The following is a 26,905-nucleotide window of genomic DNA, read 5'->3' on the forward strand; positions in this document are numbered from 1 at the left end:
TGCAAGGTGTTGTCCCTGCAAAGCATTTCCATTGCACACTTCCATTGATGATCTCATAATATCCTTGAGCTGTAATTGAGAAACCTGGAATTCCAATACTGTCAATTGCTCTATTGAAGAATCAAATCATCAAACGTGGTCCAATATGCAGAAAACCCGATTGTAGATTATTAACTACCCCACAACATCATTAACTGAGAAACCTGGATTTCCAATGTGCATTTGATTTTTTTTTCTTCCTTTTTTAGTGGTTCTTGCATACATCATAACACTTGCTGCTTGGGGGGTTGTTTGTGACTTTAATTGAGTAGGGGATTAAGTATTCAACTATTCTATCGTGTTTATTTCACTTGTGAGACCTCCTTTTAATAAAATCATTGTTTATATGCTATTATTTTGTTTATTAGGTGGTATATGTATCTATTATATAGAGAATATATGCCCGGACATATTAAACACGTATCGTATCATTGCCGTATGAGGCTCTGTTCTTTGCCCGGGGGTGCCGGCTGCGCCCAGACACATGGGGTGGGGCGTGATGGTCATTTCGGCCATTCAGGGGGTGAGGCAGTCATTTCGCCCACCCCCATGTGTCTGGGTGCATCCTGCGCCCCCAGTGCAGAGAACATTTCCCCCCCCCCCCTCCCCACATATATATATTAAACATGAACATGAATTTATTCAGGAATGAGTTTTCAAGAATCTGTTGTTCTTTCTTAAACTTTTTTATCTTCTTTCCAAAGCCAACCTTATGAACTATTTTTGTATCTTATACTCATGTGCTTTTGTGCTTTTACTAATTTTGAACTCTTAACAGGAAGCTTTCAGAGTTATATGCAAGAACCAGGTATTTTTCTTAGAGGGAACGGGAGCTGTAGGTATTCATAGCAAAGACTAGCAGAAGAACTGGACATCTTGAAGGGGGGAAAAGAAAAAGATGTTGGGGGTATTTACTTCAGCGGCAGTCTGCAAATCTCGCCAGATCAAAACGTTCATGAACAATTCTTTATTTTCCATACTCTTCTTACATAGACCAGTACGCTGGAAAGCCAGGTATCTTTCTGTTAATTTTTTACGCCACTTTTTTAACATTCATGTTAATGCTGCACAGCTTAAATTTTATTGTATTTGAGGTTTACGTTGTTTCCCACTTTTCATTTATGATCTTAATAGTTAGAGTAATATTTTCTTAGATTTTTAAAGAACTAATTTTTATAACCGTTATAATGTGTCTGGATCTTTTTCTTTACAAACCCTTATTGCTGAATTTATTGGGTACTTTTCATTCATAAAATTTCTTCCCCAATGATAATTTTTTTCCCATGGTTTTGGGCATGTGCCTCTTTAACAATCTCTGTAAAAATCGGCCTAATTTTTCTTTCCTAATATGCACCAGATAAAAAATGAAAATTATTTAAGCTGTGTTTTATGACGAGGAAGGTAGAAAATTTTATTGTTGTGGCAAGGCCTATATGTTCGTTGAACTTGGTCATGAGATCTTACAGATTTTATGTAACTTTGCATCTTTTGTTATTTATCCTGCTTCATAGTTATCCATTTGCCTTTTTGTTATTTTTTGGTATATTGGATGAGTTTAATGTTTCTTTCTGTCAATCTCAGTTATTTATTTAAGAACATGAATGTTTACTCTCTCTCTATGTATATATATACACACTTGTGTGTGTGTGTGTCTCTATGCATGTGTGTGCATGCACAGTGATCATGTTGTTCTGTCATCCTTAATGAAAAAAATATCTTTCTTTAGTATCTTTTTCCTCTTACAATATGTTGATAGCAAATCAAGATGGAGAGAATCTCATGGCACAGTAGCTCCTATGGTATTTTGTGCAAGGTCTTCAATCGGAGTCCTAGTCTTGTCTCACCTTTTGGAATCAGAAGCTGTCACTTCATGAGGTGTTTCTGGAGTCTCTCAATTCAGCACCGGAACATGGTCACTGATGTAGCAAGTTCTATTAAGCATTCGGAAAATGGAACAGGTATTAATGGTAATACTACTCCAAAGGTGAAGAGGAAAAAATTAAAGGGGAAAAGGGCAGTTGTTAGGTGGCTCAAGTTCTTCAGATGGAAGAAGATGAAAGAGTATGAACGGATGACAGCAGAGGAAAAATTATTGTATAAATTGAGGAAGGTGAGTTCCCGATTCTATTTTCCATTTCATATTTTTTTCTTAACAGGAAATTCAAGGTGTACTTATTAGTATAATTCATGTGGCTCAATTCCAGGGATACGGGCTTGTCCTTGGATAGATCCTGTAAATAATATCTTTGGTTATCAAATCTGGTTCTCAGATTTGATTGAAGTCTTCTTTATGGTTCTCTGCATATTTCTTCCCTGTTTTAGTCCTTGTCGATTTCACTTGTTTTAGTCTTCTTTGGGGGTCCTTGAAATATCCAAGGAGTACATCTACAAGTTATTAGGCTTTGCGTAGTTTTGTTCTAGGAGTTTTGTATCCATTGGTGACCAATTGGTGCTGTTCCTTCGTGTTGTTAATTGCTCATGTGCTATGGATGCTCTGTTGCTGCTACTAGAGTTTATTATTGCTGATTGTAGAATTCGTCATAGTTCATTATCTCATAGCATTTTTCTTTGAGAACGTGTGGTTGGAGGATTAGAAGAAGAAGAAGGGTGAAGGCAGGATTGATCCCAAAGACCAGGCCACAACAATCCAAGGTCCTTACCACTGGGGCATGTTGGCACCTTCATCTATTAGATTAGTTCTAGAGAGAATCAGAAGCTTACAGATTGGTTGGGCATGAAAAGTGATATGATGGTCCAGAAAATGGTCAGATTTCTGGCCTTGAAGCATAAACTGTAGCAAATGTGGTCCAGTTATTGTGAAAATAAGGTTTAGTGCTATTTGTCTTGTAGTGAACCCTCAAGTTTCACATTTTGGACTTGATTTGATAGGTTGATGCTTGTTGACTTTCGTGGGTAGATCAAGCTGAAACTGCGTAACAGCCAGATATGTAAAACTGTTTGCTGGGTGTTTCAATCATTTTTTTCATTGAACTTTCTGAATTATATTCTTTATACGTCTGGTATCTGCTTATCAAATTCCTCTTCGAACAAGCTTTGTTCAATATTGCTCAAAAGTTATTTCACTGCTGCTGCTAAGTTCTCGTTTTCTGAGTTTTGAACATCTTTATGGGTTGGATGTGTTTGTTACTGTTGTTGTTATGGTCTATTACAGGCAGGATTAAGGTTTGTCCTGCATCGCCTTTTCAGGGAGAAATGGTTAATAAAGCTGAAAGTGTTCTTACTTTATTCATTTTGGATGTTGTCTTGAATCATAGACTTCATACTTCTCATTATGATGAAAAAATCCATCTAGAACGATTTGAGGCAACCTTGCTGGGGACATTTTTCCCATGCAAAGATGATCTAAACCATTGGAGTAGTGGCAAGTAGTTGACAACTAAATGTTTTGGCATGCTATAGTGAATTGTTGACCAGTTGATGTATGGGCATTCCCTACATGCAGAGATCACTGTGATCATGTGATCACATTTATTTGTTTATTTTTATTTATATTGTGTTTATTTGGACATTTGAAAAAGTTTGATGAAGCTTAAAAATTAAACTGCTGATTAAATTGTAAATAATCATCTGATCTTTTACCAAAACAAAGATCAGAGTTCGACTTACTGATCACTTGGAGATGAGAAATGTTGCATATGTGAAAAAATCCATTTAAAAAGGGCCAATACAGTCTCTAATTTATTCCTCTCCTACTCTCAATGTAACAGGCTGAAAAGAAGGAGTCTAGAATTGTAGAGGCTCTGAAGAAGATTGAACCTGCAGAGTCGTTAGAAGCAACCCATGATCCAGAAATTTTGACACCAGAGGAACACTTCTTCTTCTTAAAGATGGGCCTCAAGAACAAGAATTATGTGCCTGTTGGAAGGCGTGGAATATTCCAAGGTGTAATCCTGAACATGCATCTACATTGGAAAAAGCACCAGACTGTAAAGGTGGTCGTCAAAAATTTCAGTTCTGAGGAAGTCAAGGAGATTGCAGCAGAGCTGGCAAGATTGAGTGGAGGAATTGTCCTTGACATTCATGAAGAGAATACAATTATCATGTACAGAGGGAAGAACTACTCTCAGCCACCAACAGAGATAATGTCCCCCAAGATCACTCTTTCCCGGAAGAAGGTATTGCTTTATCCTTCCTGACTTGGGCTAAGTGTTTGTTTTGTCATATAGACACCATCAGGTATCTGATGCTCTAACATGGTAGATGTTTTACTACATAATATTTAATTTGTGCTATTATGAGGTTCATATTTTCATTTATAAATGTTTCAGTTATACATGAGTGACGATTACGGCATCTAACTTCCATCTTGCAAATTATCAAACTCAAGAGACTTTTTGAAGTCTCAGGTGCCCACTTCTCCTGCCACACGTGTTTTCCATGAGAAAACTGTGAGCAATGGAAATTACATAGGAAATGCAAAACAACAGAATATTTTATTCAAGACTTGAAATGATGATTGTGCTGCAGCATTCAGATAAGACATTTATGAGAAAACGAAATCCTGTCTTATACTCTTATAGAATATTTTACTGATAAACTTTTCAGCAACGCCATTAGGAGATGCCATTGTCTATTTTTTTGTCAGATAAATTGTGTTGCAATATTCTGAATTTGAATCTTCCAAATTGTCCAGTCATTTAGCCCAGGTAATCTCCGTCACAAGATTAATATGGCTATAGGTACTGTTGCCTACAACATAATCTGGACCCTAGAGAATGATTGGCTGTGCTTGCATCTTGAAGCTTGGTCCAAGTTTAACAAAACCAAGAACTGCCATTTTTTTTTCCACCCTTGAAGAAGTTATTGTCAAAACCCCTCCCTCCCCCCCCCCCCACCCCCTACCCCCACCCAATAAATAAATAAATAAATAAAAGTTTCTTAGTGTTAAGGCACATTTCACTTAAATCCCAAAATTTTGTGGAACTGGGCGTCTGGGGATCCTTTGTTTTAGACACAGCATGTCATGTTTATGGTGTAGGACCCGCTTTTATTTGTCGATTGGTGACATACCTATTATTTGAAAAGGATCATAGACTGTTGCGGTTACAAAATTACAGCTCATAGTTATTAAAAAAATACTGTTAACAGTTTGTAATGGTGTCCAATTAGTTACTGCCATGTAAGACAACTCCGTGTGTGTCCTTAAGATAACAGTTAAGATGTATTCAACTTGTCAACTGAAAATGTATGACATAGGGGGGTGGCTCTGGTGAACCTAGGGTTGTTTGGTGCTACTTGTAAAACATATTAGTCAACCTGACTACCTGAGTTGTATTGTAAAGGAAATAGTCAAATTTAAGTCCAATCAGAAACAAAAACAGAAAGAAATTGGACCTCAATGAGAGGGGTTGGGTCATCACTGGAGGAGTACCACGTTACTATATTTCACAAGTTCAAGAATCTCTCTAATATATATTTAAGAGGGAGTTTCTGATTGTCTGTAGGTGTATTTAGAACATGTAACCTTCTGTTATTGCCTCTTGTCTTATTCTCATAAGTGTTTTTAAGTCACGTAAAAAAGGATTTTCAAATTTAATTTGAAAGTGATTTACCAACATGTCATTCTCAATAGTTGTCATTGTCTCGCAGTGTTCGAATACACATGTGAAATGACAGAATTTTACTCACTGAAATTGTCTAGCAGTGTTCGAAGAGGGCAAAGAAGTAGGGTTAAAAATTTTTCGACACCTTAAAGGGCTTCTGAAACAAACACCATTATTCTATCTCATACAAAATACCCACACACAAAACACATCCACATGAATGCAAGCAGAAACATGCACACATTTTTATTTGCATATACTTTTTTTCTGTTTTAATGTACAGGCTCTGGATAAGTCCAAAAACAGGGATGCCCTTCGAGCTGTACGGAAGTACATCCCGAGGCTTGAACAGGAGCTTGAGTTGCTTCAAGCAAAAGCAAAAATGGAGCATGAAAATAAAACTGAGCCTGGGAAGGAAGGCGAGGAGACACAGGTTGGCAGCAACAACAATGGTGGCCTATATGACCAGCGGTTGGGGCATTCAGCTAAGTTGGAAGAGATACTGTCTGAAAACAATGAATCTCCTGAGGATGATTCTATGAGTGAATCTGGTATTGGCTCGGAATCTGAAGCTTTGTCTGATATCTTTGAGACAGATTCTGATGGAGATGTGGAGCAAAAGGCAGAACGTTCACTCTATCTGGACGAATTTGAAAAGTTTCCGGCAAAAAACAGTGGGGAGCCTGAAGATTTTGAGGATCACCTGCGTCAGATTTCTGCAGACTCAAGGAGGAAAGATATGGAACTACCAGACCTTGATGAGGTTGATAGGATGTTCCTGCGTGCAGGATCACTGTTAAAAAAGAAGTGGAGATGAGGAAGTGTATCATATTAAATATGTGATTTTGCAATTTTGAAAACTTATACTCATTCCAGCTCTCTTGTGATTATATATGCATCAAGTCTATGCTGTCAAGTTCCTCAACCTCTTAAGGCTAACAATGACACAAAGTAATGCCTTACTTTGTTGTATTCTGGAATACTTGGCTTCAAACCTGCCTACCATTGATTTATTTAATTATTTTTTGGTATTTTATGCATTTCAGGGTACTATACTGCTATTTGAGTCATGGTTTTAAGTATTGGGGTGAGATCGGCTGATATTTTGATCTGCCAACACCACACAGATACTGCAATTCAGAGGTTTTACCCTGCATTTGTTCAGGATTGAGTTTTATTGGTCTGTCCACTTCAGTACACGCAGAGCCTGATCTGACCCACGATAATGAGTTTTGAACCCTTGGTTTGAAGAGCCCAGGATATTTATGGAAGCAAAAAAAAAAAGGACACATTTCATTACTTAATTTCTTGTGAAGCATATGCATGCGGGGTAGGTGATCCAGACTTGGCGCATAGCAGTAATTTTGAAGTGTGATAAAATGGGATATGGGCATACCCAGTGCATAAGGCTCCCGCCACTGCAGGGTCTGGGGAGGGTCATAATGTACGTAACCTACCCCTGTTTCGTAGAGAGGCTGTTTCCAAAGATTTGAATTCGTAATCACTTATTTCGAGTCTTTTAAAAAAAAATTTCTCAGCCGACTATGGAGGGTACACTAGCACACACTCTCGATGACCTCCCTCTTCTCATTTTGAAGGAACTTTCCTTCACTGTCTTGGGTTAACATAGTAAAACTTGACACGGGTGTGACGGAAGTGTGACATCCTTTATTAGTGTGGCAAGTGACTCATGATAGACACGAGAATCCACTAACAATCGTTGGTCATGCAAGTTCTCATACTCAACCCAATTACTTGAAACTTTGATCAGTCCAAATATGGTTGGATTGGCAAGACTAACCCCATTTTTTTGGTTCAGTATATCTGAGGTTTTCTTGTTTGTTCAATACAAAATGCGGTAACAAAAAGAAGAAGAAAGATTTGTTCTGGGGGACACAATTTCCTGCAAATGGTAGCAAGAATGGCTTTGATGGGTGTAATCTTCTGTAATTAAATCATCAAGGCTGGAGTTCCGGAAGCTTAGTATGGCAAGACCCTCAAATACTACTCTCATCATAGGTGGCTTGACCTTCACTATTCAATTCAAGAATAACTAAACAAGATATGAGTACAAAAGCCATTAGATCATCAAAGGCAACACATTTCTCCTCAAACAATGGGAATCTGAGACGATCCCAACGGTCAGTTGGTCATGATGATCAGCTTTACAACCTTCCTGCTGAGTTTTATCAAACCGATCTTTTATACAGATTGGACATAGTAGGATAGGTGATTGAAATTGATCTACCGGAGGAACCAGAGAAATCACTACAGGATTCAGGTTCCAAGTTCACCGTCCTCTAGATTGTGCCATTAAAATTTGGTTAAATATCGGGCTGCTTCTTGTATGCTTTTAAAATTTCTGGGTCATTATCAATGTTTCCGTTTCCGGGCAGTGGATCTACGTGCCGCTAGCTTATAATGGCATCTTTCACACCAAACCAATGACTGGTCGGAAGGGGATGCCCAGATCTTAAGATCAAGACCTGTTCTAAACAAACGGGCTTGATCTGGATTCATCATGCTAGTCTGGATCTTGAATTAATATAGGGTTTCTGTGCCATAATAACCAAAACACTGGAGAACTAAAAGTGTTATTGCAGCTAAAAATCTATTTCATGTTTGCTCGGTTGAACTGTACATGAATACACTAAACAACCAAAAAAGAAATCCGCATACATAAAATTCTAGGATTGTTGACTATGGTGTGATTCTTGTTGGTCCTGAGACTCAAGTTTCTTAATACTATGGACTATATCCCGAACTTTGTCAGAGATGTGGTTTGTGTGCTGCTCAATTTCCCCCAAGATCATGTTTAGATATTCTTTATACACTGCACACTGCTTATTTGCACGATGCAGCTTGTTCGATAGTTCCCGGATTTTCTTTGTATCTTCCTATAAAACAACCATAAGCATGCACTGAAATTAGTATCCAGTGGTTTGTTCATGAAAGTGTATTCTAATTTCTCTGTTCAGTAAAGCAGGGCATCAAATAGATGAATATAGATAAATTAGATCTGTTAAGGATCACTTTTTTTGAATAAGTTAGCCAGTATCTTTAATGTCAGAATAAAAAGAATCTTCCACTAGAGATACCAACCATGTTCAACAACTTAAAAATTTGTTAAGATAAATTGAAAATCTACAACCAGGAAGACCAATATTTTAATAGAGGGCTACAGTGTCAATATCTAAATGGCTCCATCATAAAATTTTAATTCAGAATCAAGCAGAGACACAACCAGGTCCAGATCTTCTGTATAAGGTTGACCTGCATTACCCGTGTCAGGTCTCGGAAGCAGCATACCTTCTATTGGACCCACAACTCAAATAGTAGTCTCTTCCGACAGTAATTATTTATGGATTTAAAATACAAAATTGAAAAACTGCCTATAAAATACTTGTTGCGTATTTGACAACAGAAAGGGCATGGGGAAAAAATCCATTCAAATTTCTCTCTTCCTCCTTGTCTTCAGCCTACCAAGTTCGAGAGCAATGCATCTGTCTATGACGTCTCTCCTCTATCATTTTAGCTTTGGTTGGGAAGAAGAAACAACTTGCAACACAATTAAAGTTGCATTGTTTAGTTCTGCTAGGTTCTTGGATGCGATTGAGGAAAATACTGCAAATTTCAGATGGGTGAGAAAGAGAGGACCAAGAGGTTGCAAATCATCACCCTTCTCTGGAGCTTGGCTACCAACAGGCAGTCGAGGAAGAAGGAGCTGGAAATCCGACTTCAATTGGAGGGGAGCAAATATTATAGTTTCAGACATTTATGATGCAAAAACAGAGAGGGGAGTTGAAGACCGTTGACATGCTTCTCTCAAGCTCAGCAGATTGCAGGAGGTCAGGGAGGAAATAAGAGGAAAGTTCGACTGGGTTCATTCCATTTTATTTGTTTCTCCAAGAAATGATATCACACGCGAGGATCCCTATTATTAAGCAGTTTGTTAATTTATTTTTAAACCTGAAAACTATTAACGTCAAGAGATGGTTCCCGTCAAAATATTTCCTGCATTCCGGGTCCCATGAAAAGGTGTCCTGCATCCAAGCCTGATACAGGTTAATACATGATCTACCTGAAACAAAGAATCTGGACCTAGATACAATGACATTGGACTCTTCCCATAGTTGAAGGCAATATCAGTGCCTTGAAAATGAGGTTAGACAGTTTAATACTTCTAAAATATGCAAAGCATCAACAACGTCAAATGACCAAACATTTTAATAATTACAAATCCAACAAAGAAACAAAGACTAGCATCCGATAATTTGAGAACAACTGAAACTGATAACACTCAATGAGGGGGGGGGGGGAATGCAATCAAACAAACCTCCTATTCCTGATAAAGTTCCATTCATACACATGACATCTCTATAGAGAGGAAAGAAAATAGAAACAGATTCAATCAATGGCCACCAAAGAGAAAAGGAGGTAATGGTTAACTTTCAGACATGACAGGACAGGGACAGTCCTCTCCCAAGCCCAACAGGAACCATGCCAAAAGAATAGAGAGTAGGCAAAATCTATGTGTAATGAACTGTAGATGAAATCTGTTTTAGACACCAGTCTTGTTTTCTTGCCATGCGGCAGGCTTGGATGAATATGGATGGGTCTATGTCATCAACCCCACAACTGACCGGCTAAATATCAGTGAGAAACAACTCAACAAGGAGTAAAAATGGTTAAAAAGTGAATTCAAAGTTTAATAATGTTACACAAATGCCAATTTACTGTAATAAAATACAGTGGCATTATTAGTAACTTCTCGAGTTTTTGAATTCAAGTTTAAGGAACTTCCCATATGCTGTGTGTGGCACTTGACAGGTAGGATGGTTTGAGTTCCTCTATCACATGGGCCCACCTTTGATTGCTAATGTGGCAAGTCATGATGGATTTCAGCTGTGACGTACATATCAATATGAATATCATCATGACTCTAAAATGTAAGGGCAAGGAAAGTATGTCAAAATTTAAAGCCAGCTGCTTCTATTATGTAGCACTTCTTGGTACCTCATTAAACCATAGTTTGAAATCTTAGTTTGGTGGATTCAATTTAACGTCACTGTAGAAATTAAAATCCTATCAACAGAATCGGAGGGCTTACCAAAACTAGGAGGTTGAACACCAAAATTAACCCTAATCTAGAAGTCCGATCAGCCCCAAATTAACAGTAGTAATAGATCTCCCTAGGGTCTTCAATACTCCAAAAGTTTATCTCAATCTAACGGTAGGATGGAGAGATATTGCAAGATCACCAAAATAGTAACTGGGTATCAGAAATAGTAACCTAGCTGTAACTTGACGTCAGCACAATAACCCACCTTCAAATTAACAACATAACAGCCACTCAATATAGGAAATAAATGAATAACATATATCAAGCCGAAGGTATTCCAACGGACAGAAGCTTCAAATCAACAGCACTCCAAATAGTAACTCAAGGACAGATTTAGTAGCTATTACGATGTCTCATTTTGCTAGGTAGATCAACATCAAACTGTAGCCACAGGTAGGGATCCATGACTGGGAGCATCTCCCAAAACATGTGATTGATCTGATGGTTTAGTGGACGGATAGGAAGACAGGTCTGAAATTATCAAGCCAGACAGATTAGAAGCTTACTAAGTTGTAGCAGATCTAACCCATTGGATGGGATTAAGCTTCTGGTTGATGGAAGTCCCTTCACAACCGAAAACTCCTCAAAACCTCATAAAGATCTGATGGGTAGATTGAAGAATACAAGAAAGTTGCTGTAACAGAAATTCAAACATAAGATACCGCAGGGTATATGGATGCAGTAGGAATGACTCCAACAGCACTCCTTGTCACCACCAGTAATATCTTCCATGATATCAGAGCAAAACAGTAACCACAGCTCCAATAAAAAGGTACCAGATAGCATCAGCAGGACCCAAAGTTGCAGAAAAACAAAATAAAAAAACAAGGGAAGAAGATAAAGAAGGGATATGACCAAGGCCTCTCACCTATGGCCTAGGTCAGTCTCTCACTAACCAATGGGGCATCTCACACCAAACAAAGGCAAAAGCCAATTGATGTAGATCACAAGTCCATATGTACCCGCAGGAACAAGCCCCAAAACCAGCCCAGCAAGGTTGTGGATTCGACTGCTGTGAGAAGCAGCCTGGTCTGATGATGTGGCAAGTTTTTGCTGGTTCGATGGAGCATCACCTAAGGCAACCTCAGCCCAAGCCCAGAGTGAAGCATGAAGAAGTTAAAAGACCAAAACACTGTTCACACACTGTTCACGTGAACAGTGCCACAGCCCATATTTTCCTTGTGTGGAGATATTTCTTTGAAGATTTTGTGGACCCATCAAGTGGAGAAAAATTCTCTCGTAATGCTGCCATAGTTTAGTTTCTATTTTCAGTTTTAGAAAGTATATTAGATAGCTTCTAATTTCAGTTTGTTTCTATCTTTGTTTCCTTGCTTGTTTAGAAGGCTGGATCTATAAAGCCTTAGTAGATTCTATTTTCAGCTAGTTTCTATTTGTCATTAGTTGCTATTTTCCTATCTTCTAATTTGGTTTTAGGAAGTTTCTATTTCTACCTTCTATTTTGTAAGCTTGCCTAAGCTATTAATAGGCCCCCTATTGTAAGGAATGATCAGATTTGGAGAAAAGAATTATCAGGCCTTGTTGCCATCAGTTATTGGAGAAATTCCATGTTACAACAGCTGGAATAGCTGTGGGTGAGAGACCCAGGGTGAGAAGCCCATTCCCTTACCCCCTTCTTCTATCTTCTCTTCTTCCCCTACCTTACTTGATCCCCATTGTTGCTTCTGTGTGTGTCTGCAACCATTAATTACAGATATCTCTTCCAATTAATTCCAAGATTGCTACTGCTGCAAGCCAATCGATTGAAGACTCCTGTTGCTCCTTCAAGCTACCTTGTTTGAGTGTATTTGCTGCTGTTCCAAGTGTTTGTTGCTGTCGCACACCATTAATAGATCCTTCTCATGTTGATCCTGTCTGCAATTGATCTCCCGCTGGTTTCTCACTGGTTCGAGGTCAACTTTTGCATTACCAATACTCTTCCATTATCAAAACCGTGAGATTGGGCACTAAGGCCCTTACAATATATAAAAGGATATACTCCCCCAGAAAGGAAACTAATTAAATCAAAATTACTAAAAGAATAGACCCACACATGTAGTAATAGTGCCTTGTACATTAAAAAAAAACCTAAAGGCACTATTATGACCAAAATAGAAATTAACTACTTAATCCGGTGTAGGACCTAAATCCATAATATTTGGGCTTTTAGAATTGGCCCATTACAATAGAGAACTCAAAAATACTAATAAGCTCATGGCCCATATAACATATTGGGCATTCAAAATTGAGCCTATCTTGACCCAAGAAAGGGAAACCAAACCCAAATAAACAAGCCCATCTTCTCAAAAATACTAATAAGCTCATGGCCCATATACCAGTGTATGACATACACTACCAACCTAGGGTATGGAACCAAACTACCATTTTGGGTGTGTTTTTTACAGTCTAAAGGTTCCAATGTATTAAGAAATGCCTAGGGTTTCCTTGAAGTTTCAGGCCAAAATATGGCCTTTTGAGAAAGAGTACAGCAGAGTACGACATACACTACCAACCTAGGGTACGGAACCAAACTACCATTTTGGGCGTATTTTTTTATGGTCTAAAGGTTCCCATGCGTTCAAAAATGCCTAACTAGGGTTTCCTAGAAGTTTCGGGCCAACATATGCCCATTTGACCACAGAAATGGCCAGTTGAAACATGCAGATTTCCAGTCGAATTTCGATCGAAACTTGAAATCTTGAACCTTGCATTATGCTCAATGAAGATATCAAGAAGCGAAAGGAGAAGAAGTACTCCGATCCACAACAAGCTCAACCAAGCTACTAAGAAGGAAAAGAAGAGATCAACAGAGATGCAGTTAGCACCAATATTTCTTATTTGGAGTTGTAAACCAACAAGACATATCTAGTTCTACTGATAAACATTACGAAGCTCTATAAAAACCCAAATATCTGCACCAGCAGCAGATTCGTTTACATCTTTGATTAGAATATGCGAAGATCATCTTTTAAGATCATGCTAAACCTTGTCAAAACCCACACCAAGGTAAGGGCGGTCTCTGTAGCCAAAGAATTTTTTTTTATTTATTTATAGACCCAGTGCACAAGGCTCCCACCACTGCGGGGTCTAGGAGGGGTCATAATGTACGCAGCCTTACCCCTGCTTTTGCAGAGAGGGTGTTTCCAGACTCGAACCCGTGACCACTTGGTCACAATGGAGCAACCTTACCGTTGCACCATGGTAAGGGCGGTCTCCGTAGCCAAGAACCCACATAGGATATTTAAGGTCGTGTTTGGTTGCGCGCTTCCACGGAAAGTAATTCCAAGGAATCGTGATTCTCATTTTTTATACCGTTTGGTTGCTAAATGCGTTGATCCTTGGAGAAGCATGATTCCAACACTTGCACTAAATGTTGGTTCTTGCCTGCATCCACCTCTCAAGGTTAATCCACGATAGAAGCCAGATTCTGAGTCCACAATATAATAAGGGTGTTTCAACACTGAAGCCAAAATATCCGGATAAAAAAATTACACGTTGAGAAGGTCGAACGAAGGAGGAACTCGCCTCTGCGAGAAAAGGGCTCTCCATTCCAAGATCTGTTGAGAAGATTCACTCCAAGATCTGCTGACAACGATCTCCGACGATTCTATTCAACGAATCTTCTACCAGTCCCTTCGAATCGATTACGGTGCATCACCTTCTTTGGAACTTCGATTGATTCCTCTCCAACAACAACCTTTGGCGATTGCTGCTTTGATTGGTACACTGAATCTCTGTCTCTCTCTTTCTCGTTCTCAGAATGTTTACCCTGTGCTAGGGTTTCCCACTGAAAACCCTAGAATCTCCTTAGTCTTCCATTGTGCTGCATTAGCTCTGAATATCCCAATCTGGGTTCGGGCTTCTTCCATATATGTATTAATTAGTTCGTGCATTAGACTTGTATTGCGAATTTGTGATAGCTAGTTATGTACAATGTCAGTCCTGCTTTGTTCTATCCTTTGAACGGGTTTCATTCCGCTACCAGTGGATTTTATGTGTCTCTTCAATTATTTTTTTCATCTGTAGGGAAGTAATCTGGATTTATGATAGAAATTATTCTTTTTGGTGGAATTTTTTATAGATTTTTGCTAGGGTTTTGTTGCTTAGGTTTTGGTACGTTCTGTCATTGGAAGTTGTAATGCTTACATTCCTCTGTGTTAGTCAGTTTAGTCGGTTGCTTCTTTTTTTTCCTAGAAGTTTGTAGAGAAATTCTGTGCTGCTTTGTTGAGGCGAAATTACAAAAGACATTGTTGCTTATTTGGATAGTAACATAAGCTAATGCATTATAAAAAACTGACATGATTTGTATTTTTGGTTGCTTTGATATAAATGACATGATTGAATTTTATTCAGTTCCAGGAAGGATAAAAAGGATAAGTTTTCTGTCATGCATGCCTTGACCCAAAGTCTTTTACAATATGCTCATATTTTTCGGCCATTATCAGTGATGATTTCTCCATTTATTTTTAACTAGTTATTGTTTAGGTAACTTCTTGGACTTTCAAAACAGTTTTAATAATGGGTTAGTGTTATCTTGTTCTTGATTGATAGCTTTCTGTTTTCTTGATAGAAAGATTGAATATTTTAAATGGTTATAGACAAAAACCCTTTAACATTAGTATGTTTTAATTAAATCATAATCCCTCTTTTTATAAATGTAGATAGACATATAAATGGATATTGACCATGATGAGGGTGATGAGAATCTCGAGATGACAAGTATCTTAGCGGCTATAGCTGTTGTCATAGCAGTGGAGCAGTATAAAAAACTGTTCCTTGGTAAAGGGCCTTACCGTAATTTGACCCTCCGTGGCACTGCTGAGACAACTAATTATAGGTGGTACCCAGAAGGCATGTCGAGATATGTTGAGACTGAGCAAGAGAGCCTTCTAGCTTAAATCGTTTGATGCGAGAGAGGGGGCTTCTGTATGATAGCAAAACAGTGCAAGTTGAGGAGCAACTGGTGATATTTCGTACAAGCAACTTCTTCTGCTCAGGCTATGTGGATTGTGTGGGTCACTGACCCAAATATCATAATTTTTTTTTTTACTTTAACATTACCATCCATCAAGATCAAGGCCTCTGCAACTTGGGTGATAGAGAAAGAAGTGTCTGTTTAAACCATAAATGCCTTGAAAACTACTTATTTGGAATCAAAACATTACCAGAAGATGGGTATGTTTTTAACTTTTTTTCTTAACTAATTTTTTGATGTTTGAAATTTCATAAACAAATAATCTACGTTATGCATACTTGGATATGGATATTTATACTCACCCTATCCATGATTGACATGGAGTGCCTTTGAGGAGAGCAACCAAAGTTCAGCTTAATTGTTATTTGCTTCAAGATCCATGAGCTATAAGGACATTAGGAAGATGATATAGAGTGTATTATCAACTTTTTTTTTTCTTTTTTTTTTGCCATTTATTTTAATTCAATTTCCAATTGCAGAGATATGGTTGACACAACACCACCAGTGTTACTGTGGAGGTGGACAGATGCTTTAATCTGATATCCCGAACCGAAAGAATCTTGATCGTCTATTTTATAATAGTAAAATAATCAATAGAATTTTGTTATTAAAATTTTCAATTTATTATATTTTGAATATTTATGAAACCAATAATTTAATTTGTATTAATTTATTTATAAAATGTAACATGGCAACTGAAAGAAACATGGGAACCATACAGTTTTTCAAATAGAATCAGGATGAATCCAACTGACAGAATCAGGGTAACCAAACAGTTTTTCAGTATGATTCAGGGTGAATCCACCTGACAGAATCAAGGTAACCAAACAGTTTTTCTGTCAAAATTATAATTCATCAGACATGTTGTCACAAGAATGTCATCCTGAGTCGATACATGCACCAATGGACATACGCAACCAAACACGACCTAATAGGCTAAAATTTGGTTTAATGGTCCCATCTACTTCCATGACACATAATATAATTTATGTCAAAAGTTTCCCCAACATATTGTATGTTCCCCAGACACAAAGAATATAATTCAGTCACAGAATTTCATACATAAAACGTCAAATGTCAACAATATGTGGCTCCTAATTTGAACTTCACATGTCTAGGTGCAGACGCTGAATTTTGGCACCTTGGAAGTGTGACTCGGCGATGATGATTAAAGCTCGACTGGCTTGCGTGGTGACCAAATGGTAGAAAATTACCAATTTACCCTTACCCCACTTTTTGTAACCAAACTGTCCCAAGTAGAGCCCAAATCCCTAGGATAGCCTTGTTTAACCATTTTAAGCCCACATGTGAAATTTCACTCCAATCTGACACCTTTTTGTCACGGATCGTTCCTCGCCCGTTGTGCCCACACTAGGTAACATAGAATTGCTATTGGCTGTTCTCTTGGTAACCCGGGCAGAGCGGGTGCGGGTGGTATTCTTCGAAAAAGTTTGGGATCCCTCATGTCAGCCTTCAGTTTCTTTCTTGGTGTCAAGAGGAACTATGTGGCAGAATTTGAGGCTGTAATTGAGGGTCTTATAAGGGCTGAAGCCCATGGTGTTTCGATGCTATGGATTGAAAGTGATTCGGCGGCTGTTGTTTCTGCTATGCAGTCTAGATCGATTCCCTGGTTTATCAGACAGGACTGGAATGCTCTCCTTCCCTTCTTGGAACGTATTCACTGGAAATTTTTCGCATTGTTTTAGCTAAGCGAACCCTATTGCAGACTCTCGCTAAAGCAGCTGCGAAGCAGGGTGAATCTCGTCCTCAGATTTCAGTTTTTTCCTCCTATGTGAAGAATGCCATATTGGATGATATTCTTGGTCGGCCTCGTTACTCAATTTCTTAAAGGTACCTTGGTTTTTTTTATTGAAGGTTGAGCTTTTCCCACTGATGGCAATGTCGTAGGAGGGTTAGTTCTCCCTTTCTTTTGTTTATTTGTATTTGTTTGGGTATGCCTGGACATTAAACACTTGTATTGATGGGTGGGGGATCTAACGAGAGGGCACCCATGCATATTAAACCCATTTATCAATTATCACACAGTGGCATCCTGTCCATAGTTGTCAGGGCGTCACTTGGCGTCCAAACTCCAAACGCATTGACAACTATGGTTGCCTTGGGCGTTTTGGTCGCCTAGACGCTGTGACAACTATGATCCAGCCCTAACAACTCAAACTAATATTTGATAATTAATATACTATATATACAAGGTTTTTGGATCGCCTAGACACTGTGCCAACTATGATCCAGCCCTAACAACTCAAACTAATATTTGATAATTAATATTCTATATATACAAGATTTTTATTGTGATATGGGTGTAATATAGGTATAAGGGTATATTTGTCCTATAAGGGCATTCTTGTATATATACTCTCTTTCTCTCTCTCGTTATATATATATATATACACACACACACACATCAATTTCCACCACCATCGCTGCCCTGGGCGGTGATAACCTAAGCCACCGAGGGCCTTGTGTTTTCTCTTTTTTCTCTCTGGCTATACAGCCATATGTCCTGAGAGATTCCATCATCAGTTACGGTTTGATTCCATGAAGTTATATTGTTGCAGCACCTTCATCGGGCTTTCGATGCTATGCTTTAACCGCTGCCTCAGTTTCTTCTTTGCTGTAGCATGTGTTAGAAGATCTCCATCATTCTGTGTGTAATCCTAGATCAGCACTAATGTCAGATCTCAGCACCGCATCAATTGGAATTGAAGGAGTGAGTCGTGGGACTCGAAGTGATTATCCTTCATTCCACTTAGTAGCCTTATCCCAACTTAATGAGGTTGGCAACATGGATCCAAACAAAACAAAATAGGTAAAACTGAGGTCTAAACAACAAAAAAAGGGGGGGGATGAAGATATAGGAAAAGAGGGGTAAGGTGAGAAATGAAAAACGGAAACCAACAACTGAAAGATGAAAAATAACAGAAAAATGAAAGAAGAAAGAGGAAAGAGGCTCAGCCCAGCAAGTCAGGAACATCTCAGCTAAATGAGGTCTGCTAAATGGATCCTTGCCCTCCAATAGGTTCTATCCGAGGTCATACTTGGTACAAGGCCTATACTATGCATGTCCTTCCTCACAACTTCTCCTATGGTCATTTTAGGCCTACCCCTAGCTCTTTTAGCTACTATTACTCCTCCTTACTGGGGCGTCCCTAGACCTCCATTGAACGTGACCATACCACCTCAAGCGACTCTCTCGAAGCTTGTCATTGATCGGGGCAACGCACAAGACAGCTCTAATATGCTCATTCCTTGCTTTATCCTTCCTAATTTTTCCGCACAACTATCTTAACATTCTCATCTTTGTTACACAAAGTTTCTCAATATGACACTTCATAACTACCCAGCATTCTGCCACATACATCATAGCCGGTCGTACAACAATCCTATAGAACTTTCCTTTAAGCTTTAAAGGAATACGCCGGTCGCACAACACTCCAGACGTACTTCTCCACTTCAACCATCCCACTTTAATTCTCTAAAAAACATCATCCTTTATGTCACCTTCTTTATTTATGATTGATCCCAGATATCTAAAATAGTCGCTTTTCGGTATCTCTCTTTCCCCAATTCACACCATGTCAATAATTCAATATCCAACATAGAATGACTAAATTTACAAATCATATACTCCGTCTTCATTCTACTAATCTTAAAACATCTTGTTTCCAAGGTAGATCTAATGGGGGATAGAATAGACAAAATAGGAGAGGGGAGATCTCAGAAGAAATCAGAAGGAGGGAGGGAAGAAGAAGCCCTGAGAAGAAGAAGAAAGGGGGGTGTGCACAGGCACAAACTCACTTTTCTTTTAATTCATTCTTGCATAATCTCAATACGTTGGTTACACATCTATTTATAAAACCAAAAAAAATAAATAAATAAAGACTCCTAATTACTTACTAAAACCAGGCTAACTAAAATAGAAACCCAATAAAACTCAAATTGAAAATTTCCATGTGTGTCTAATTATTACCTTAAAATAAAAGATTACATAATACCTTCCCAAATTCAAAAAAAAAACCTTCCTAAAATGCTTAAATTCTAAATTTCCTATTGAATCCAAAGCAATCCGATTGAACCCGGTTTGCCTAGGTCGAGATTGCCAGAAGGGTCAACCCAGTTCAGCAATTGTCCTGCATCAACTCACCCGATATTAAAGAAGGAAAAGATCAACACCACTCGATCGCATCCACGATCAAAAGCTTAGTTGGGACGATGATCCTGCACATCTCCCGATCAGCCATTACGATCTCTTGATGGTCATCAACAAACGATATGATTTTGATTGGAATCCGATTGCGGGGTTTTACCACTGCAATTGGACCATTGATCGGACCGTTCAGTTCATCCCGATCATCACGTCCAGTTTCAATTTGTTCTTCTACTTGTGTTAATCCATTCGGCTCGTCTTTTGGCGCTTCAACTTTGTCGACTTGAATCTCTTTAATAGATACATCTTCGGTATAGTCGTCTGTCAGCGCAATAGAATCTCCTGGAAGTGATTCAGTTGGTGATGCTTCAATCATAGTTTTCTTGTCTTTCTGTTCTGAAGGCACGGATGCGTTCGTGAAACCCGTTGACCGTTTGTAGTTCAAGTGTACCTCACTTAGGCATGAAAATTGGATGTTTAGTGTACAACAATAATCATAAATATTACAGCCTTGAAGAATATTCCTTGCTGAAACGGTACTCAAGAGTGACTGATACTGGACAAAAGTTTGACAAACAATAGTAGACTGAAGAAATATCTTGATCTTTTCAACAAATCCATGAGGAGAAAACACTTGATGCAACACTTTCACAGTTATAGGACAGAGCAGCTGGTGGATTGTAACTAAAAGAATTCAGTTGGGTTGTGGTTTGGAGAATATTGATAGCACAACTGTAAATACAATGAAGTTTATAATGACGGTGGCAGAGTTGTAATTATGGCAAGTGCAACAACTAACACAAAAGGGAATGGAATCTCACGTATAAGGTGAAGGGCAAACTGGGAAGTGGGTGAATAAAAGGATAAAACAGAATTAATAAAAGACTGAGGAGCAGTTTAGGAATAGAAAATAAGAAAAGAGAAAAGTAAGATCGTGGGTAGGGGGAATTACCGTCTTCTCTGATTCTGTCGAACCCGAGAGGAAGAATGGAGGAAGGCGCTGCGAGGAAGGAGGGGCTTCTCGACCTCGAGGGATGGCGACAATGCGAGGGAGCCGACCAAGGATGGGGCGACTCGAGGCTGGGAGCTTCAAACCAGGTATGTAAATTTCTTTCTTCTTCTGTTTTGATTTTCTGTTTCTCTTCTTCTCTTCTCGATTTTTTTTTCCCCTGTTTCTGGTTTTTGGCGGAACCCTATAGGGTGGAATCAAAACGATGGAGTTGGGGAGAATGGATTTCTGTGGAAGAAGGATTAACGGATGCGGTTTTCGGTGCTTTTTTTTTTTGGGTCTCTGTTACAGCGAGGAAGAGGGGGGTTGTTGCGGTTTATGGGAAGGAGATGATGGGATGCTGGTATGACGGGCTGAACAACAGTGTATAGAAAAGAATACTGGGAAGAAGAGAGATTGATAGAGAAGGAGGTGGGATCTTTCGGCTTTGATACCAGATAATGGGGGACAGAATAGGAGAGGGGAAATCTGAGAGAAATCAGGGGGGGGGGGAAGAAGCCGTGAGAAGAAGAAAGGGGGGGGGGGTGCACATGCACAAACTCACTTTTCTTTTAAATCATTCTTGCATAATCTCAATACGTTGGTTACACATCTATTTATAAAACCCAAAAAAAAAAAATAAATAAGACTCCTAATTACTTACAAAAACCAGGCTAACTAACATAGAAACCCAATAAAACTCAAATTGGAAATTCCCCTATGTGTCTAATAATTACCTTAAAATAAAAGATTACATAATACCTTCCCAAATTAAAAAAAAAAAAAACTTCCTAAAATGCTTAAATTCTAAATTTCCTATTGAATCCAAAGCAATCTGATTGAATCTGGTTCGCCTCGGTCGAGATTGCCACAAGGGTCAACCTAGTTCAGCAATTGTCCTGCATCAAGATCTCCAAAGCTCTAACTTAGTGTTAATTCCTGCTTTAGTCCCGTCCACCAAAAGGGACCTCGTCTTAGATGCTCTTGATTAGGTCGTCCATGATAAGCACAAATAGGTAAGGGTTTAAGGCTGATCCCTAATGTAGCCCAATCATAATTGAGAATTCCTTACCTTGACCTCCCACAAATCTCATATTAGTCACCACTCCCTCATATATATACTAAATTACATCCACATAAATACTCGACACCTCTCTCTTCACTAGGACATTCGGGATTATATCTCTAGGAACTCAATCATAATCTTTTTCCAAGTCAATAAAGACCATATGAAGATCCATCTTGCTATCTCTATAACTTTCCATGAGCCTCCTCAGTAAGTAGATAGCTTCTGTCATGGATCTACTTGGCATAAAGCCAAATTGGTTCAGTGAGATATGAGTTTCTCTTCTCAACCAGGCTTCAATAACCTTCTCCCAAAGTTTCATAGTGTGACTCATTAACTTTATGCTTCTATAGTTATCGCAACTTTGGATATCACCTTTATTTTAGTAGACCGAGACTACAATGCTTCTCCTCCATTCATCTGGCATCTTCTTGTGTTCACAATCCTGTAAAATAGTTTTGTTAACCAATAAACCCCACAATCTCCTAGGGTTTTCCAAACTTCTTTTGGCATCTCATCTAGGCCTGGTGTCTTACCTGCTTTCATCTTTCTTAAGACTTCTTTAACTCCTGCCACAGTAAACTTTTGTACAAATTTATGGCTTGTGGTGCCTTGTTGAATAATATAGTCATCTGACTCGTTTCTACTCGACCTATCTCCATTTAGTAGTTCACAAATATACTCATCCCATCTCTTTACAATGTCCTCATCCCTTACCAACATTCTTCCCTCATTACTCTTCATACACCTCACCTAATCGAAATTTCTTCCATATTATCCTTCATTCCATATTAGCTCTATAAAGTTGGATGAGAGCAATTATTTGATGTGGTCTCAATCTTGTTTCCTATCTATTGATTCCCGCGGGTATGTCGGGTACCTTATAGGTGAAACCGAGAAGCCTACTACTGCTGGTTTGTCTCAGACACAATGGAGTTCTGATAACTCGCTGGTTATGTCATTCCTCATCAACTCTATGCAACCTAATATTGCACGGGGTTACCTCTTGCTGGATATTGCTGCAAAGATGTGGAAAGCTGCCAAAGAGACATTCTCAGGTTGGGAATTATTTAGAGTTACGTGGTCTGTGGAAAGAGTTGGATTTATATGAGGACTTTCAAGCTACTTGTTCTATAGATGCCGCCAATTTCAAGAAGCATGAAGATAAGCTCTGGGTATATGATTTTTTGGCTGGTATTAATATTGAGTATGATTAGATCCGTGCCAGGTACTTAGCCATGATCCCTTCCCGCCTCTGGAGCAATCCTATTCTCTGGTTCAGTTAGAGGACAGTCGTCATACCACGATATTGCAGACCATCTCACAAGTGCGTTTGGCCCTATACTTTGGGCCTGGTTCTCAGCCTCAAGGTGGTTTTACACGCTCTAGTGATCATTCCACTTTTGAAAGAGAACCTGTCAAGTGCATTGTGGTAAAGAGCGACATACAAAGCAAAATTGCTGGAAACTTCATGGACGACCAACTACTTCACGTGGTTGAGGTCTTGGTCGGTCCAATCAGGCTCATGCTTACCACACTGAGACATCTAACTCTGCAACCATGGGTTCCTCTCTCTCACAGGATGAGCTTCTGACTCTCAGGTGTTTGCTGACCAAGTTGGAGCCTTCATCACTATCTCCACCATTCTCTACATCTGCCCCAATCACTTCTGATTCCTACTTTGCTCATTTAGGTACTCCACTTGGTGGTCATTGTGCCTCGCTCATATCTTGTCCTTGGATAATTGACTTGGGCACTATTGACATTCTTCCAATGGTATGAATGGTTGATTAAGGCCAAGAAGATTTTATTTACTAAAGCCAAATTGAAGCGTATGGCTCATTTCGGTGGATCAAGCACCAACAACAAAATTAGACTTGAGGTATCGGATTGGTAAACACTTGAGCTGAAATGCAAGAGATCATGAACCGACAGCGATTTTTGCCTACCGACTACAAGCATTACATGCACCTAACTAAGACAGGACATGACTGTTGATGAGTATGTGGCCAGATTTTATTGCTTAGCCACTCAATCTGATTTTGAGTGGGATGAAGAGGTATTGGTGGCATAGATTCGCAATGATTTGCATCCTTAGATCAGTGCCGCACTAGTGTCCAATCGACGGCCTACAATGGAGGACATAGTACAAGTGGCGTATCAGGTAGAAGAAAGTCTGAAGCAGCCATATCCTCGGAAGAATTTTACAGATACTTTCTCTAAGGTGATAGTTCCAGTCAGTAACAGTCATCAACCCAAGGAAAGTTGTTCAAAAAACCACAAGTTGGTGGTTCATCTATGGCATCTCCTAGGCCTAACCACCCTTACTCTCCATCTCAAGGTCGTGATTCCGACAAACCTCCTGTGATGCCAAAGGTTGCCATTCAGTACTTCACGTGCAAAGGGTACGGGCATGTCTCTGCTCAATGTCCCAATAGTTTGATAGCTATATTAATAAGGATTCTTTTATACCTCTTGCTCTGGGAAAATAATAAAATCTTGAGACAATTTGTTTGGAGGCAAAGCGTGAGCCTAGTAAAGTCAACGATAACGAAAGTGATGGGGAGCGACAACCTTGTTATGTTCTTCGTCTTATTTGACCACTCACAAGGTTTCAGAAGAGGGAGATTGGCGGCGTAGCAGTATTTCCAAACCCGAGTGAAGTGCAAGGACCAACTATGTAACATGTGATTGATGGAGGCAGTTGCACTATTGTCGATAGGTAAAGCCATGTGGAAGATGATGTGATAGTTCTAGGTGTTTGATAGGTAAAGCCCCTATAGATTAACCGCATGTCAAATTAGGTGTCAAACTCAGCTAAATGGCTCACCTGGTATTGGTCTTCTTCTCCTTGTAAATTTCAACAGTAATAATCTATTTAGCTCTTCTTTTTGACATTTTAGCCACTTTTTGATCCTCCTCTTTTAAGATATGTAGTAAAACTTGGATTGGGCTGAAATTTTAAAGGTGGATAGGTAGGTGGGACCTACCAACAAGGGATACGTTGCTAAACCTATTGTGCCCACTGCACTACTGCCTCTCCCTACCCCCCAACTCCCACAACCCCCCCCCACCCAAAAAAAAAGAGGTCTTATATTCATAAGTCATTTACTCTAGCAACTTCATTACAGTCCAAATACCATAGTTCATTACAATTACCATGGCGACATATAGTCTCTAGAAGTACTGCAGCCTTTATAGTCTCTAGAAGTACTGCAAATGGGGTGTTATATGGATGTTATCTCAGCAGTCTATAGAAGCACTGCAATGGAGTTAACAACCCCTTCTTTTGATCAGTATTATCCCTTAACGCCATATATCATACTATAATATAGACCATCTATTTTATAACTTTTCTTAGAGAAGCCAAAGACACTTCTTACTTTTTGACCACAGAATCTGGATACCTCTTTGTCTGGTAAACTCTTCCTCTTATAACTTTTTATTTTATATTTATAACTTTTCTTAGTTTATCGTTGATCCTTCATTTCACTAGAATTAAGTTGTGAAAAAAATAAAGGTAAAATAAACAATGAATAAGGCACCTTTTAACAGAAATTTACTCATTTTCCATTTAAAATAAATCAAAGAAAAAAAGGGGAGAGAAAACCTTAAGCACCATGATGAGGATAGCACAGAGTGAACTTTAGCTTCTAGCATAACATCTTGCAAATAATAATAACAGTGGACAAAAGAGATAGAGGAACTCACCATAGACCGATTCAGAAGATAACCACGCCGAACCTTTGAAGAAACAATCAAGGGATGATTATGGCCCTTTTCATGTTTTGAAATAATCCATTTCCCAGTTTTTTCTCTCCTTACATTGATCATTGCTTTGCAACCTTCCCTGGTGACTGCCTCCGGCTTCTTAACATTCCCCCTGCTAAAACCCTCTCTGTTACAAACAAATCGCCGTCCTATGATGGCACCATCAACCTTTGAACGGCTGTATGATCCAACACGGGTGATAAAGCCAATACGGTGAGCATAGTCATCATAGAAAGCCTTGGCAGCAACTTCTGATTCAAACTGCATACCCTCATATGGTTCTAGATCTCCATCTCCATTGTATGTACTTAACCCCGTTCCTTCAGGATGCTCCAAAACATCTCCTTCCTCACCTACATGTGGCTCCACTTTATGAGAACTTTCTACTATTTCTCTATTAGGAATAACATCCCTTCCCATTTCATCAAACCCCATTCCTTCAGGTTGCTCCAAACCTTCTCCTTCCTCACCGACATGAGTCTCCACTGTATGAGAACTTACTACTATTTCTCTACTAGGATTAACATCCCTTCCCATTTCATCAGCAGCAGCAGCAACAGAGGCATTGTCCACTGCCAAAGCAACATCATGAGCTATTATAGAGCAAAATCCATCTAACATTCTCTCAATTAAAGCAAACTAATAAATTAAAACAACACCCTACTCCCTCCCCCACCCCAATAAAAAGACAACAACAACTCTAATCCCTACTTCCAAAACCCCAAAAATCCAACAGAATAAAGAAAAAGAGACAAAGGCAATGCCCCAAAATAACAGTAAAACTTAGATACATTTACTACAAGTTAAGACCGGTTCTCAGACTGGGCAATATGAACTTGTTAAAGGTATTTTGTCAAGAGTACATAATTGTCACATTTCCAAAAACAATTCTCATCAAGGAAAAAAACCCACAAAAGATAAACCCTCAAATTTATGTTTTCTACTTTTCTTTAAACTTTTCCCTGAAAGCATTCGTCTACAACTTCCTAAAGCAAATCAATACATATTAGAAAAAAATTGTGGGGGAAAAAGAAATCTATGTATTCGAAGGAATTCGATAAATGGAAACTACGACAATAAATTGTATGGATCATAGTTGGTAACTCCAAACATGCACCTGGGCCTGATTCCGGCATTGTTTTAACAAAAATTGAACAGATGAAGAACAGCAAGCAAGGTAATATTGCACAGTTGAGTTTTATTACATCCAACAAT

The 26,905-nt window shown here is 38.9% G+C and overlaps 2 protein-coding genes across 9 annotated transcripts; one reads left to right on the forward strand and one right to left on the reverse strand.

Moving 5' to 3' along the window:
• Positions 1-795: 795 nt before the first annotated feature.
• Positions 796-6,643, forward strand: LOC122669875 (uncharacterized CRM domain-containing protein At3g25440, chloroplastic). Of its 3 annotated transcripts, none has more exons than XM_043866753.1 (4): positions 796-1,053; positions 1,796-2,149; positions 3,768-4,175; positions 5,887-6,643. In XM_043866753.1, exons 2-4 carry the CDS (start codon positions 1,805-1,807, stop codon positions 6,418-6,420), a joined length of 1,287 nt encoding a protein of 428 aa, XP_043722688.1. In that variant the 5' UTR covers positions 796-1,053; positions 1,796-1,804; the 3' UTR covers positions 6,421-6,643. The 3 variants fall into 3 exon arrangements, with proteins under 3 accessions (XP_043722688.1, XP_043722687.1, XP_043722689.1); XM_043866752.1 differs by having other exon boundaries at positions 1,831-2,149; XM_043866754.1 differs by having other exon boundaries at positions 1,853-2,149.
• A 1,436-nt stretch (positions 6,644-8,079) lies between these two features.
• LOC122666952 (protein FAR1-RELATED SEQUENCE 5-like) lies at positions 8,080-26,905 on the reverse strand. 6 transcript variants are annotated; one of them, XM_043863083.1, is made up of 4 exons: positions 26,808-26,841; positions 26,206-26,262; positions 25,631-26,091; positions 8,082-8,500 (listed from the first exon to the last, which is right to left on the reverse strand). In XM_043863083.1, the coding sequence occupies exons 1-4, from the start codon at positions 26,824-26,826 to the stop codon at positions 8,291-8,293; spliced, it is 747 nt and encodes a 248-aa protein (XP_043719018.1). In that variant the 5' UTR covers positions 26,827-26,841; the 3' UTR covers positions 8,082-8,290. The 6 variants fall into 6 exon arrangements, with proteins under 6 accessions (XP_043719016.1, XP_043719014.1, XP_043719017.1 ...); XM_043863084.1 differs by having other exon boundaries at positions 8,084-8,500; positions 25,631-26,118; positions 26,236-26,262; positions 26,808-26,905; XM_043863081.1 differs by having other exon boundaries at positions 8,080-8,500; positions 25,631-26,262; positions 26,808-26,894.

Source organism: Telopea speciosissima, chromosome 7 (assembly GCF_018873765.1).
Source record: "Telopea speciosissima isolate NSW1024214 ecotype Mountain lineage chromosome 7, Tspe_v1, whole genome shotgun sequence".
Classification (NCBI taxonomy): Eukaryota; Viridiplantae; Streptophyta; class Magnoliopsida; order Proteales; family Proteaceae; genus Telopea; species Telopea speciosissima.